Source organism: Eumetopias jubatus, unplaced genomic scaffold (assembly GCF_037043125.1).
Source record: "Eumetopias jubatus isolate StellerSeaLion01/CBP00866 unplaced genomic scaffold, mEumJub1_p1.0 scaffold_1, whole genome shotgun sequence".
Lineage (NCBI taxonomy): Eukaryota > Metazoa > Chordata > Mammalia > Carnivora > Otariidae > Eumetopias > Eumetopias jubatus.
The window spans coordinates 128,812,854-128,829,074 of NW_028274807.1; the positions used below are offsets into that span (position 1 = coordinate 128,812,854).

General features: G+C 40.3%; 1 protein-coding gene across 4 annotated transcripts in view; it reads right to left on the reverse strand.

The window, feature by feature from the left end:
• The window catches only part of ATP2C1 (ATPase secretory pathway Ca2+ transporting 1), a 165,692-nt gene that overhangs the window by 126,481 nt on the left and 22,990 nt on the right, over window positions 1–16,221 (reverse strand). Inside the window, exons 1-2 of one of the 4 annotated variants that reach the window (XM_088026216.1) lie at window positions 6,059–6,289; window positions 5,590–5,772 (exon numbers count right to left, since the gene is read on the reverse strand). The exons of 2 other annotated variants lie outside the window; for them this stretch is intronic. In XM_088026216.1, the coding sequence (XP_087882342.1) occupies window positions 5,590–5,595 (6 nt within the window). In that variant the 5' untranslated portion in view covers window positions 5,596–5,772; window positions 6,059–6,289. Of the gene's footprint in view, window positions 1–5,589; window positions 5,773–6,058; window positions 6,290–16,221 lie in introns of those variants that run through there. One more of the 4 variants, XM_088026223.1, reaches the window with a different exon arrangement.

Sequence of the window (16,221 nt, forward strand, 5' to 3'; positions counted from 1 at the left end):
TCACAATCAAGATAACTTTAAATCCAGTATCTGAAATTCACAACCTAATCAAAAGTTTTGATTTATACTTCCCAGTTTTAAAAAATATTCAAGAAAATTATGATGGGTGACATCCTAAATATTTCTGCTTGTTATCATTTCCAAATTTTCCTATAAAGTGGCAAATATATTTAGTGTCAGAATCCTACTGGTATTCCAACTTTGTCGGGTTCTTCAAGTAAATAAGTGAAAATGATTTCTACAAGGATGTTTCCATGTCTCAGAGTTTTCAGAAAGAATAAAGACATATCATGCATATCCTGTTTAGGACAATGCCTTTATGAAAAGATCAAAAGTCAAGCCAAAGCCTTAATTAAGCAACTGTAATGAACAGGTATGTTAAATAATTCCAATTCACACATTCTCTATTATCTGAAGCAGAAAGAAAAAGCAGTGATTGAAGCTGAATTAGATGCCCAGTTACAGCCATTTTAAGGTGCTACTTTTAACCCACACTATTAGTTTCTTTTTGGCTATAACCTATGATACCATACCCTTGCAACACTTCACTCAAATTTTCTCTAAATGTATCCAATAAGCTTAGCCTAAGCTAATTTCATTCAACACAATTTGGGTAATTTCCTTGTAATTCCAAGATTTATGCTTTTCTCAATAGTAACTTAAAGCACTGAAGATGGAAGACACAATTAACAAATACATACAAATACCAACCATAAAAATTCAAAAGGAAATGCATCAATTTAGCCTGACATTTCTTTTTCAGAGAAATACTTTCCTGTACAACATCATGGCATTAATACAGAGCTCACCCAGTTTTTTTACTGCCTTTTACCAACACTTGTCCATATGAAAATCATAAAGATAATCTTGTCACAAATGAAGCCTGAAATCACTATAAAAAGAATGTATCTTTTAACAAAGTAAATAGTGGAGGACCTTTTGAACTGACCCTTAAGAGTTGTTTATGATATTACATTTAACAACTATGTAATTTAAAATTCACACCAGCTAACTTTACCATCAAGCTATGGTATTCTCTCCAGCTTTAAAACAAAATATAACCTAAACATATTATGGTTAACCAAGATCTCAAAAGAAAATCAGCCCTGAATCCCCTAGGGGTGTGTTCCTAGGAGACTGATTGACACTGCTTCAGTTAACAGTTTAATTCTGCTGACACTAAATGAATGATAAAAACATTAAGACAAATCAAGTATTTAGGATTCAACTGTAGGAAGCTATTGCTTACAAATAATCTCTACAGCATCCTTCCTCTGGGTTAAACATTTTATAAGATGCTGTTACATACATCTCTTTCAGTTTCAACTCTTTTCTAGAAATATTAAGAATATCACTTTATCGACAAAAGTGCAAACAAAATATGTTTTCCATACCTAAAGATATAAAGTATTTTTATAATCTGGCTTCCTATTTCTAGACAAAGGAAGGCAATTAAGGTGGTTTCTCCATTTTACTTACAGTTCCTTCAACTATCCTTATCCTAACACACAATCTTTTCTTGAGACATTCTTAGATGATTAACCATTTGACCAAGAAACTATTTTTAAAGGAAAGTGTAAATAAAAAATATTATCATTTCCAAATGCTATCCAAAAAGATCAGGGAAATTTTTTCTAGACCTATTAGCCCTGCCTATAACTATAAATTAAACATGTCCTGAAATCTTGAAAATTATTATTTTTATGCACTAGTCAAAGAAATATTTAAAGCTGTATCAGTTTCAGGTACATTAAATTCATATTTTTCTATGAGAAAGGCCAATTTTTTTCCAAAGGGTGGGGGGGGAACATTACTGGCAAGAAGAAACTATCTGTAAAATTCTCCAGCTAGAAATACCTTTCTAAATAATCCATCCCTTTAAGCACAATTTTTTAAAAATCAGGAAAAGAGCCATTTACTTGTACATCTCAGATTCCTAAGTGGTATCTAAATTCAAAATAAACATGCAAAAAGGAGTTCCACACATGCAAAAGGAGTTCCACAAAGGGATGTCTAGGACCAATCCCTGAAACTCCAGGAAATTAACACTTCAAATACTTCCTGTGACTGGCAGGAAATATTCACAAAGCATTCTGGAGGCTAAGGCTAAAAACCGGGTAGCTCAGCTGATAACAGTTTAAGTGAGACGTGGGAGAAAGGTCCAGAAAAATTGAAACTTAAGTGCCAAAGAAAATTACCACCATTGCTAAAATGAACCACAAGGATGAAGTTATCCCCTCCAACAACCATTGTAGACACGGCACACTACCTAAGAACCTTCATGCTAATGCCCCTGGGAGCCACTATAATTCTACCCTGTACATACCTAGAGATGTAATTTATCTATATACCTACTAGAAGTCTCTTTCTGGGGAACAGCAGTAATCACTCAATCACTAATGCATGCTAACCATGTGTCAACCATCATTCTGGGCACTTCACATACCAGGCTTCATTTATTCCTCACATCAAACCTCCAAGAGGGCATTATCCCATTTACAGATGCGAAAACTTAGAAACACAGTAACTCATCAGATTTTTTTAGGAGAGGTAAAAGTTACCTGTCAGATTCAAATCCAAACCTGTCTCCTCCAACACTGGCCTCTGGTTTCTTGCTGGAGCCCCAACTTTCTCTCTAGAATTAAAGCCATAACAGTATAGAAAATTCTGTACTTGATTCACCCATTCCCTAACTAATAACAGCAACTTCATACAGAGCATTTTGGCCACTACTGTTCCTCCTTTCAATATTCAGCTATCATGACATTAAAGCCAGATGGCATAACAGTATGCAAACACTGAGTTAGGCTATTTATAATAATCACTTGCTGAGCACTTACTATGTGCCACATACTGTTCTAAATGCTTCTAACAATCTCATGGCGGGAGGGTGGGGGTGGGGGGCCTTGGGTGGCTCAGTTGGTTAAGCATCTGCCTTCTGCTCAGGTCATGATTCCAGGGTCTCGGGATCTGGCTCCCTGCTCAGCAGGGAGTCTGCTTCTCCTTCTCCCTCTGCCCTCAACCCCTGCTCCTTTTCTCTCTCTCTCTCAAATTAATAAAATCTTTTAAAAAACAACATCATATGGCAGGTTCTATCAATACCCTTATTTTATAGATGAAGAAACTGAAGCACAAAAAGCCAAATTATGCTAAGTGGGGATCTGGCGTTCAAATCAGGTTGCCAGGCTCCACGGCACATGCTCTTAAATTCCTTCCTTTCTCCCAAGTTTCTGATTTCACCCCCTTAACTATGTAAACTATCATCAATCCCAATTTACAGAGGAGGAAACAGAGGCTAAGAAAGGTGAAGTACAGTTAACCCTTGAACACAGGTTTGAACTGTGCAGATTCACTTACATCAAGACTTTTTACAGTAAAATAAATGTATTTTCCTTACAATTTTCCTTTTCTAGCTTACTTTCTTGTAAGAATACAGTATATAATACATATACAAAATATGTGTTAATTGGCTTTATTATCGATTATCATATAGCTTCCAGTCAACAGTAAGCTATTAGTAGTTAAGTTCTGGGGGAGTCAAAAGTTATAGTACATTTTCAACTGCGGGAGGTGGTGTCCCTAAACCCCACACTGTTCAAGAGTGAACTGTAATTTGCTTAAAGTCACTCAACTTTTAGTGGTTAAGGCATGGTTTGAATCCATTTTTTTTTCACACTCCCAAGATGATACACCATGTCAAAGGAGAATACTAACTATAAAAAGAAAAGCAGTAATATTTTATGTATTTCAAAATAGTCCATTGAAAATTCTAGTTATATGCAAATTCTTCTTAAAGATGTTTAAATATGAGAAAAGAAAAACTGTTATGGTAATGAGAAACTGACAAAAAAGGCCTCTTGATTACTGGGGCGCCTGGGTGGCTCAGTCGTTAAGCGTCTGCCTTCGGCTCAGGTCATGATCCCAGGGTCCTGGGATCGAGCCCCACATCGGGCTCCCTGCTCCACGGAAAGCCTGCTTCTCCCTCTCCCACTCCCCCTGCTTGTGTTCCCTCTCTCACTGTGTCTGTCTCTGTCAAACAAATAAAAAAAAAAAAAAAAAGAATTGTATCTTTTACTATGAGGCCAAATAATACAAACTCAGTCTGACACAAGCATGCACCATGCTCCCATCTCACCACCACTCCCTCTCACGCCAATAGACAATATGAGAGTCAGCTTTATTAGTCATGCTCCTTTTCCTAAGAGATCAAAAAACAAAAGCAACCTCTAAGAATACACCTACTTTGGGCTACTCTCTTAAATCTGGTAACACTCTGAAAGCAGGAGTTATTGATGTTATTTAAGATACAACTACCAAGACACAGGTATATGAATGCATTTAATATTCTTTGTCTCCTGTGAAGAAAGGATTTGTCTTTCTGAAATCTGTAAACCAAGACAAAGAAGAGAAAGCCTCAGAAAAGTGATTTTTCCTTAACACCAGACAAAAACATCACTGCTTTCAAATGCTGTTTCTAAAGACCCAATTAGATGGTTTAACTCCTCTGCAGTTATATACTTTAGTATCTCAGAAAATGTCTTCCACCGATTATCCATCTAGAGTAAAACTGAGCAATATAATCGTGCCTCTTGAATTTCCCACATATCCCAGGGTCCTGGGCAGCAAAACAAATTATGCATAGAAGAAACATCTATCCTAAAATTACCAGTTCTACTTAGGACAATTGAACTTACATTCTCAAAAACGGAAAAACAAGTGAGAAAGCAACTGATAAACCCCATTCCATCTCCTCTGTACCAGTTACAGATTTTAAAAACCAAAAGATACAAGAAGACAAGAAGACAAATTGTAATTTCTAAGTATCTTTCATAGCATCTTGCACACTTGGCGGGGGGGGGGGGGGGGGGGGATTATCACACAAGTCAGAAGTCAGTCCACAGAATAAATGTGGTCGTTTCAGGAGAGAAAATAATATTCAGAGTTGTTCAACGCTTTTGGAAAATAGCCAGTACCGTGTAATGAAAAGCGTTAAATATTTTAATGAGACCAAAGGAATCAAGTAACATGTGAATGATAATTTAGTGGTCCAAAGTGTACAGTGGACAAACAAGTTCCACTGTCAACCTCCTAACTGATGTTTTGAAATAGGGAGGAACTTTAAGAAAGGAAATCACCTCATAACATTCTGTTAAACTCAAAGTTATTTTTTCTGAACTGAAAAACAAATCTGAGTTAATAAAAAATTGTTTCTATACGCAAATATACAGAGATGCAGTCCATCCCCTTCCCTCTCCATTTCCACTTCCCCTCGAGTGATTCCTTTCAAATAGCTATTTAAACAAGCGCAGATGCTATCTGAAATGAAAACTTCCCTTCCATTCCCTAAGCTAAAGACAGCAGCTTTCTCAGGAAAGCGGAATAAAGCTCCGTCAGCCCACAGTGCCTTAATTTCCGAAATGCTCTGTTACCAAAATAAAAGCTAGTATCCGAAGAAAGCAATTCCTTGTATACTTCACAAAGGAAAAAATAAAATCAGGAAAATAAAAAGGTGGAAAAAGAAAGGCAACTTAAAAGCAAACCACCACACCCTCAACTCCGCGTTGCAACCCGTCTGCCAGGGGCCTTTACCTTCATTTTCCATCGAAACTGCACTTGGGTTGATGGCTACAAAGTCTTTAGTGTCAGCCGCGGCCACACTGGGAATAGAGAGGAGAGGAGGACAAGGAAGAGAAGCCCCCGGAATCCCAGGCTGTCACCCCCTCTCCCGGCCACACGTCCCACGGCTGCTCCCACCACCCCTAGCAGCAGCATCTGCAAGAGAAACCAGGAGAAGCGGCGCTGACGACAGAGAGGGCGAGGGAGACCCCCGCCCCGCCACCACGTCGGGAACCCCCAGATCGTATGCCCACCCCCTCAGCCCCGCAACGCCCCCAGCTCAAGCCGGCGGGGCGGCGCCCTAGAGACACCCCCAAGCTGGGGTATCCCCGGCCGCTCCCTCCCTCAGGACCTGGAAGTTTCTGGAAATGGGGGGCAATAGGTAATACCGGTGCCCTCCCAAAGCCCCAGACCGCCTTCCTCTGGGCTGCGGGGGACTCACCCGCGAGGCTCGCGGGAGCGCCCCGCGCGCCTGGAGCGAAGAGGAGTGGCTTGCCGAGCAGCGGCGCCAGGCAAGAGCCTGCTCCCGGCGTCAGGAAGGAGCGAACGGGAGGGCGGTCGGGGAGGGGAAGGGAGAGGAGGTGAGGGGACCCGTCACGGTCGGCCCGGCCGGCTCAGCGCGGCCGCGCTGGTCTGCTCCCGCCTCCGCCTCCTGCGCTCGGCCCCTCCCCGCCGCCCCCCGCCCCAGCACGCCCCGCACTCCCGGGCCCGCAGCGGACCGAGCTTTGTCGCTACTACTTCCGCTGCGAGAGGAGCGCGCGCACGCGCACTCGCACGCACAGGCGCAGACGGCGGAAATGAAGCGAAGCCCGGGCCGCCCGCCCCGAAAGGGCTCTGGTTGGGTGTGGAGCAGTCCCGTAGGAGGGCGCGCCGGGCCAGAGCCCCGCCCCGGCCCTACCCTCCCTGGGGAGGCTCCTCGCTGACCCCCGGGACGGTGCCCGCCCGTTTTTACGCACCCACTGGGCGCGAGAATGGGAGACCCACCCGCTTCCCAGCCCCGGGCACGCATTCTCAAGAGGCAGCCGCGGGGTCGTGCCAAGCGGGCAGGTACGATCATGCTCCCTATCCCCGAGGTATTTGAGCGGCCTCAACAAAGGCGACATGGGAAGCCCCTCCCGTCGGGGTAGCCGTCACAATCTCGGCAGGCGACGCGAGGACCTCCGAGGGAAGGGGCGAACGCAGGGGGACTCTGGTGTTTTCACTGGAACTTCCCACCCTCACTTGCAGACCCCCTATTACAGCTGCTTTGCTCTGACTGCGGGAGCAGGTCATCGCGGGGCGACTTCCCAAGGTTCTGTCCCGCTAAGGGATCTGCTAAAGTGCCTGTGTGTAATGAGAAGGCAGGGATGAGCCGCAGAGCTCGGGGGAGGACTCAGCCTTTTCAAGTGTGTGGAACCCGAAAGGTTGGAGCAACTAGAAATTGAGCGTCCAGGAGTGGAAGCCGAAGAACGGGAATTACCTCCGGCTACTGGCTATCTGTTTTGCCACTTGAACCTTTCAGTTGCTCAGCATCTCACCCAGACCCCCCAATAAGTGACTTTTTTATGGACGGTTGCTGTTAATAAACTTTGGCCTGGAATCGGAGACTAAACCGAAGTCTTCTTGCACCCAAATCCACTAGAGGGCAGGGCTACACCTTCTGAGTTCGACCGCATTCACCACAAAGAACTGTAAAGACCGCAGGAGTTCCTCCCTTGTGTGCTAGAGGTATTTTTCTACATCACCACTTATTCTCATTAAAAAACTTGCCCCTTATCTCAGGTCCTGTAACACTTCCCGATATATTCTCTGACCACATGTTCAACGTCAAAATAAACAAATGGACCGGGTTACCTGTCTTCCCTATTTAACCCTGTGGAACTAGTCTAGGATCAAAAGTTCTGGACAGCTTTCTAGATTTACTTTTCAATTAAGATACGTTGCGATTTTATTCAACGAGGTCACTATTAAATTCCAAAACAAACCATAAAAATTAGGATGAACTAGTTTCTAGTCTTAGAGTTACTATCTGTAACACACCTTTGGCTTACATGCTTAGGAATTTTTGCCCAGCCAGCGGTGTTATAAACCTCATTTGTAAAACAAGGAATGTGTTATCTCTTGCTCAGTGTTGTAATCAATTTGTAATGATTATTAGTTACTATACTTACTGGACCTTGACACCACAGCATTGTGTTATAAACATAAGCACGTAAAGTGGAAAATGTAAATGTAGACATTATTTGATATTAACATATGATCTTACAAAATAGAGGGTAATTTCCCTATACAAAATTTGATAACGGATTGCTTTAATTAGCTCAGACATTTTTCTTTTCTTATTATTATTAACATACAATGTGTTATTTGTTTCAGGGGTATAGGTCTGTGATTCATCAGTCTTACTCAACACAGAGCACTCACCACAACACATACCCTCCCCAATGACCATCACCCAACTAACCCCATACCCCCCAAGCTCAGACATTTTTTTCTGAGGTAACTTCAGAATTATCTGTTGTGCAATGCAATACCCCAGCATTAACACAGAATTCATAACTAACTCCCCCAAGGATATATCACCCATGGCTTAAACCTAAAGTAGCTTACAGTGGAATTTTACTTTTTGGTTGACTAAATTGTGAAAGCAATTCCTATTCCTATTCCTATTCCTATTACTAAGGCAAAAAAGAAACTCGATAAAACCAGCTTTGTCCAGAAGAATTGTTACACACTGCGTGCATTCCTAATCCACCATCAGTCATCTCACAAACTCCTGGGCTTGGGAGCAGCAAAAAGCCTTTAAGGATAGCTGGTTCAACCCTTCAGCTGACCCTTCAGCCTTATCAACACATCTCCACAGAGTGATCCTCTATTCTGTGTCTGAACACCTCTTCTACCAAGCTAGCCAACATCACTAGCACCAGCTTTGACTTCCTATGTAAATGAATGATAGCATTTATTAACACTGTTCAAGCCAGAGCAGTGGGGAATGCTTGAGCCATAAACTTCAGAAATCCTCTTCCTAAAAAGAAAGAAAAAGAAAAAAGAAATCCTCTTCCTTCTTTCAGCATTCTCTTCTCCAACCAGCTAACCTGCCATGAGACTTTTGTATTAGCAATCTCCACCTCCTCATCTTGGGGGAAGGGGACTAAAATATATGTACACTGCATTACATATACATATATGTGTGACTATACATTCACCTATACATATACATACATACATATTATGATATTTTAGATACAGATGTATGCATAAATACTATCCTTTCCCTCAAAAGATTGTTGTGAGGATCTGATAAAGTGAAGACAGGTCGTAAATTATAGGCACTGTAAAAGTATAAGATTATACAGAAAAACAAGCAAAACAGACTATTAGCTAGCTAGAATGAGATTAATTAGATTAATGGCAATGAAATGTATTATGTTCAAGTTCCCTCTGTTTTCTTCTTTGTGAATCAATGCTCTAAAAATCTACTCATTTGGTTCTGAATATTTAACCTACAAAATTAATTAAATATATCTGATGCAAAAAGTGTTCCACATATGAGCAATAAAGGGGAATTTGTCAGGTACCTCTGCTTGGGGGAAATACTACAAATAGGGAAGATTGAGGAAGGATAGTCATGGTGTTCAAATTTTATTTATACTGTGCCTTATTACACAAAGGATGTGAGGCATCTTGTTTTTAATAACAAATTTGATAGATGGCATTTTTATAAACCTGGATGATGAAGAAATATGTGGCCCTTTAGGATTTAAAAATTAACCTGGAAAATGTTGTTTTAATATCTTTCCTTAATGTTTTATTTCACGTTTTTAGATTTTATTTATTTATTTGAGAGAGAGACAGAGCACAAGCAGGGGGAGGGGCAAAGGGAGAGGGAGAAGCAGACTCCAAGCTGAGCAGGGAGCCTGATGTGGGACTCAGTCCCAGGACTTTGAGCTCATGACCTGAGCCCAAGGTGGACACAACCTACTGAGCTACCCAGGCGCCCCTATTAATGTTTTATTTTAAAGGCTATTCTAACATTGTTTTAAGTACCAAAGATTAATAGTTAAGGAATTTTACCTAGCTGCTAGAAAAGAAGTTGTCATTTTTTAAGGTAGATATTTTAAAAGCACATAAAGACACAATGCTTTATTGTTATAAGCTAACCTCCTCAAACAGAACAACAGAAGTATTTTTCTTCCTGTGAGAGAAAGGACATGCTAGGGGTCAAGTTGGGGGAAATACAGGCTTACTAAAAGAAGCGTCGTGTCAAATCAGTGTCTAACAACCACCTGCCAGAATTGCTGTACTTCTGCTTGGTTCTCTATCTTAGCTGTACTGGAAGAGTAAAAATTAGCAGCAAGAATAAAAATCAGATGAGCTCAAAAATGATCTACCTGTATTTGGTTGGCTTTACTAAGCACAGAGATACCCAAGTACTTTACAAATATTTTATCAGCACACAAATTTGCACAGTTTCTATACTTGCTAGCATTTCCTTGTGGAAACTGAGCAGACGAAACTAGAGAATTTCAAGTGTGTTTTTTTTTAATTGTTAAAGTTTATATATGATTCAGTTTCCTCATTCAACAAGTTCTGAGCCTGTGGTGATATTTGGGAACTTTGGTGTGTACTACCAATCTTCTGGATTGGAAGTGAGGGTAGGTGGGAGCACAGATGAGGATAAGAAAGGGAAAGGGGGACGATTGGGTGGCTCAGTAGGTTAAGCATCTGCCTTCAGCTCAGGTCATGATCCCAGGGTCCTGGGGTGGAGCCCCACATCAGGCTCTCTGCTCAGCGGGGAGTCTGCTTCTCCCTCTGCCTCTACCACTCCCCCTGCTTGTGAGCTCTCTCTCGCTCACTCTCTTTCTCATATAAATAAGAGCTTTAAAAAAAAAAAAAAAGGGAAAGAGGAAGAGCAAAGTGAGTATGAGTCCCTTATCCAGAAGTCATCTCTGGACTTCATTGTTTCCATGGAAAATAGACATACAATATTCTACATTATATACATGCCAAGATTTATCTTGAGGTACAAATGTACCCATTTAAAGGATAATCTGTCTAGTTTCCAAACTGGCATAATTCATCTCTGGCCCAAAATCATTGGTCTGTAGTAAATATCTAATAAAGACCTATTGAATAAATGGGTAATCCAGAAAATGGTCATCATAAATACATATATGTTGTTGAATGAATAAACATAATCCCACCTTTTTTTTTAATATTTTATTTATTTGTCAGAGAGAGAGCGCACAAGCAGGGGAAGCAGCAGGCAACAGGAGAAGCAGGCTCCCCGCTGAGCAGGGAGCCCGATGTGGGACTTGATCCCAGGACCCTGGGATCAAGACCTGAGCTAAAGACAGACGCTTAGCGACCCAGGCATCTCCCCACCATTTTATTTTTTAAACATAATCCCACCTTTGACTTTGCTACTTGCTACCTGTGATCAAACTAAAACATGAGCTTCTACTTTCCTGTAAAGCAAAGAATTAAGGAATTTTCCAAGATTTAAAATTGAACTTAAATCTCCGAACCACAAAGGGATTAACTAGTACAACTTGGTCTAAACAGGAATAAGTCCTAATCATTGTAGGAAGTATTAAAAATTGAGCACTACTCAAAGCAGATGAAATTTCACACCCAGATTTTGAGCCAGGTAACCATTTGAAATTAAAAGATAACGATGTTGAGGTGGCTGCTTCCATGCACAAGCTGAGCTTGTGCTTTGGGTTTTGATGGCATGTATATCAATGCATGAATGCACTGTAATGTCCTGCACAGTCTTTGGTTATTACCTTAAGTATCCAGGAATCTACTCTTCATTCTTGGACAAGACAGCTTGGAGACTAGATATAAGCAACAGGCCTTAGAATAGCCAACTACGTTAAGTTGCCACTGGCCAGCATTCTCCTCATTTTGTAAGCTTTGCAGATAGGTTGGTTGTCATAAATTAGTTGAAACTATCAGACAGATTCCATATTATATCTGCTGGCCCCTTGCTGTGTTTGCAGTAATAGCCTGGGCCCCCTATGTCCATTTAAATCCTCAATTTCACATCAGAAACATTTTCAATCTCTGTATACTGTGTTGCACACCGGAGAGAGCTTTGGGAAAGGTTGCATTTCCTTAGACTACCAAAATGGTACATTTTGCACTTAAAAGTTTTCTACCCCACCATTTTCTAGAAGTCAAATATTTTTTGCAAAGCTTGCATCTTTGCCTGAACTTGTCCCAAGTCCAGGCCCCCTGAAGAAATCATCTCTCTCCACTGTGCTTCCTATTGTGAGAACAAATGAGAAAAAAGGCACAAAAATGCCATTATGATAATAAATTAGAGAGGGAGATCAACAGCACAGAAATTGCCCAAGGTTTTATGAGGATTCTGAAGTTTAGCCCTGGACAGTCATGCAAGTCTACATACCATATTCCTATTGAGCATACTACACAAAATAGGGAACCCACACCAAAGAGATGGTTTATGAAACAGCTAACAGAGAAAGGAGAAATGCAGTTTGGCAAGATGGTTTATAAGATAGATGACAGAGAAGGAGAATTACAATTTGGCAGAAAGGAGTTCTTGCAACACAAGCAAATTGTTAAATCTTCAAGTTAGAAAATTCATCATTACAAATAGTGATCAGATGGAAAATAGATTAGCAGGATTTATATATACCCTCAGACAACTTTATTTTTGCTTTCTTGGTTATAAAAGGCAAGGTTTATGTAGCCTATTTCAGAAGATATTAAAAATAACAATATTGCCAAATATTCTATATTTGGGGGTTTAAGAAAGTGGGGATTTGGGGGTGCCTGGATGGCTCAGTCATTAAGTGTCTGCCTTCGGCTCAGGTCATGGTCCCAGGGTCCTGGGATCAAGCCCCATATCGGGCTCCCTGCTCCTCAGGAAGCCTGCTTCTCCCTCCCCCACTCCCCATGCTTGTGTTCCTTCTCTTACTGTGTCTCTCTCTGTCAAATAAAATCTTTAAAAAAAAAAAATGGGGATTCTGGAAAGAAAGGGGGAAAAAGCTTTATACAGGCCAGGAACAAATAAGCTGAAGTGCAAATCTGGGGCTTGAACTGGCCCAAGCAGTTCCTAGTTCAAACAGTTGAATGCAAAACTATTTTCTAAGAAACTGCTACCTCAACCATAGGAATACTGTTATTCAAAATGAGCCGCGTCCCTCTCTAGAATATTGAACAGGAAGCTGACAGACTAAAAATGGCATCAGGCCCTATGAGGAGAGCAAAAGGAACTCTCTGTTACATTCCAAATGATAAAGTACATCTTGTAATGAATGTTACCAGTGATCCTCAAACATCCATTCCTCTCCAGGATCATTAGTCAAAATTAGTATTTCTCAAAGTGTGGCCCCCACTACCAGCAGCATCAGCATCACTTGGGAACTCATTAGCAATGCAGATTATCAGATCCCACTCAGACCTACTGAGTCAGAAATTCTGGGTGGTTGGACTCCACAATCTGTGATTTAACAAGCCTTCCCCGTAATTTTGAATGTTTAGAAGTGCTGCGGCCACCTCATTACCCCACCTACCCCTCTTCCTCCAAAAAGCCAACACCAAGGATGGCAAAGCAGTGATCAGAGGAAGCCAAGTCCTTTAATGCATAATTAACCTAACAAATGAGCCAATCCTGGAGACTGTCCTACCACAGAATGTCCTTTAATATGAGATAATAAACAAATTATATTTTCTGTTTCTTGCAGCTGGAAGCATCCTAATTGATAGAGTCTTAAATGAGAAAAAGTCAGTTTGCTTTAGATAAAATATTATTTGGTTGGCTGCTCTGATACAAGTTAAAAGAATTCAAAATACTATGACATATGCAAATGATAAAATGTTAAAGTACTTTAAATAGTAAAGGCAATGTTAATCAATGGGAAGTTACAGAATAAGATGTAAGTAAAAAAAAACTGAATAAGGGGGTATTGTCTGTTTTTTAAATTAGGTGATTTCCATATTAGTATATAAAGTTTAAAAATGGCTATTAATTTCAGAAACTCCTTTGACAAAGTTTACTTATTACTAATCAGGAGTATTTTTAAATTACGCTATTCTGCATGTTATTCTTGAAAACTAGTTAGATTTCAGAATTTTTATTTTCTTATATAGTTGTGTGCCCTAGACCAGACTTTCTTCTTTAATTATTTTTTCTTGTTTACTCAGCTAATGACTACTTAGTGATAGATTCTACTGTGAAATTGCTAAAATAAAATTGAGTTTGCCATAGTCATTTTTTTCCAACAAACTTGATAAAAATATTTATTATTTTGAGGTTTGCACATCAACTTGTTTCTATTTTCTGACTTAGAGCAGTTAAAAAGCTATGACATTAAGAAAAAAAACTAAACATATTCTTCCCTAGTTTAAACTATTAAATTGCTCATTTTAACCCTGAAAAGCACTTGGAAAGGTAAAGATTGCATACCTGATTAAAGAATTTGTATTATTTTTAGGGAAATGAGGATCAATTTTCACTGAACAGCTAACAAAACACATTTGTTTAGGGCTTTTCAGTTGACATTTCCATGTACATAATTAAATTTAATCCTCACAGCCCTGTAAGGTAAGCAGACTAGATCTTGTTAATTGCTTTTTATAGCTAACAAGGCTATGACTCAACACAGGTAAAGCTCTTTGAACAAGAATTTCTCAAAATTGGGAGCCTGGATGGCTCAGTCGGTTAAATGTCTGCCTTCGGCTGAGGTCATGATCCCAGGGTCCTGGGATCGAGCTCCGCATTGGGCTCCTTGCTCAGCAGGAAGCCTGCTTCTCCCTCTCCCTCCGGCTGCTGCTCCCCCTGCTTGTGCTCCACCCCCCCATGTCAAATAAATAAATAAAATCTTTAAAAAAAATAATAATTTCTCCCTATTCAACGTCAAAGCCAGGAGTCCAACATCCATCTTGGCTCCTATTTTCCTTAAAGCTACCTCAGTGACCTACTAAAGAATATGTGAGAAGCTGCCCTGCTTATTGAATTACCTTTTACAATTTATCATTTTGTTTTGTTGCATCTTTCAACTCAATGGGGCACCCTGAAACCTTGATGGCCATTAATTCCTGAGCTTAGGCTATCTGCCCCATAGCTCATTTGATGACATTTAAGAATGGTATTAATTAATAAGGACTTGATTTTACGACATCCTTGGTCATTGTCCACATCTATTCACTTGTTCTTATTTAACCTTTGGACACTGGGGAAATCATGCTCCAAGCAGAAGCTCTTCTAGAATCCCTTGGGTTTATCTTCTCAGAGTTGAAATTACTGCTAAAATGGAAGTGTAATCCTAACAGTAAATAATTACAGACAGGCATTTTAGAGAGATTATTCAATAGATAATTGAGACAAGTTCATTAACATGCTTTATTGAAAAATCAACAAAATACATATTAAACACAAGTCCTAAGGATCTAAAAGCCACTGAACAGTATAGGAATACTCATCTTATTCCAAGTAGTAAATTTTTCTTTCTTCTGATCTTATAATTATATTTATATATCAACCAGAATAGGGGTAAGGTAAAATTGAGTGATTTTTTTCTTAATGTTGAGACTTCATAATAGTTTTAGGGGATGCCTAGGTGGTTCAGTTTGTTAAGCGTCTGCCTTCATGATCCCAGGGTTTTGGGATTGAGTCCCACAGCAGGGAGCCTGCTTCTCCCTCTGCCTGCCGCTCCCCCTGCTTGTGCACACTCGCTTTCTCTCTCTGGCAAAAAATAAAATCTTAAAAAAAAGACTTCATATGGAGGACATACAACAATTACACCTTTTTTATATTCCGTTATTTAAATCAACAATTATAATTCTCAGTTGCCACATCACTTCAATCAGTAAACAGCTACAAAAGAAGGATGTAAAAAGATAAAAACATATTTTAGATTACTCTTATGATGAGGGATAAAAGCAGGAAAATGTTCACCTTTAGCCCAGAAGGCTGACCTATAGCCTGCATAATTTTTTTCCTTTAAATTTTTTATTGTTATGTTAATCACCATACATTACATCATTAGTTTGTGATGTAGTGTTCCAGGATTCATTGTTTGTGCATAACACCCAGTGCTCCACGCAGAATGTGCCCTCTTTAATACCCATCACCAGGCTAACCCATCCCCCCACCCCCCTTCCCTCTAGAACCCTCAGTTTGTTTTTCAGAGTCCATCGTCTCTCATGGTTCGTCTCCCCCTCCAACTTACCCCCCTTCATTCTTCCCCTCCTGCTATCTTCTTTTTTCTTTCCTTAACATATATTGCATTATTTATTTCAGAAGTATAGATCTGTGATTCAACAGTCTTGCACAATTCACAGCGCTCACCATAGCACATACCCTCCCCAATGTCTATCACCCAGCCACCCCATCAATCCCACCCCACCCCCACTCCAGCAATCCTCAGTTTGTTTCCTGAGATTAAGAATTCCTCATATCAGTGAGGTCATATGATACATGTCTTTCTCTGATTGACTTATTTCGCTCAGCATAACACCCTCCAGTTCCATCCACGTCATTGCAAATGGCAAGATCTCATTCCTTGTAATGGCTGCATAATATTCCATTGTATATATACCACATCTTCTTTATCCATTCATCTGTCATTGGACATCTTGGCTCTTTCCACA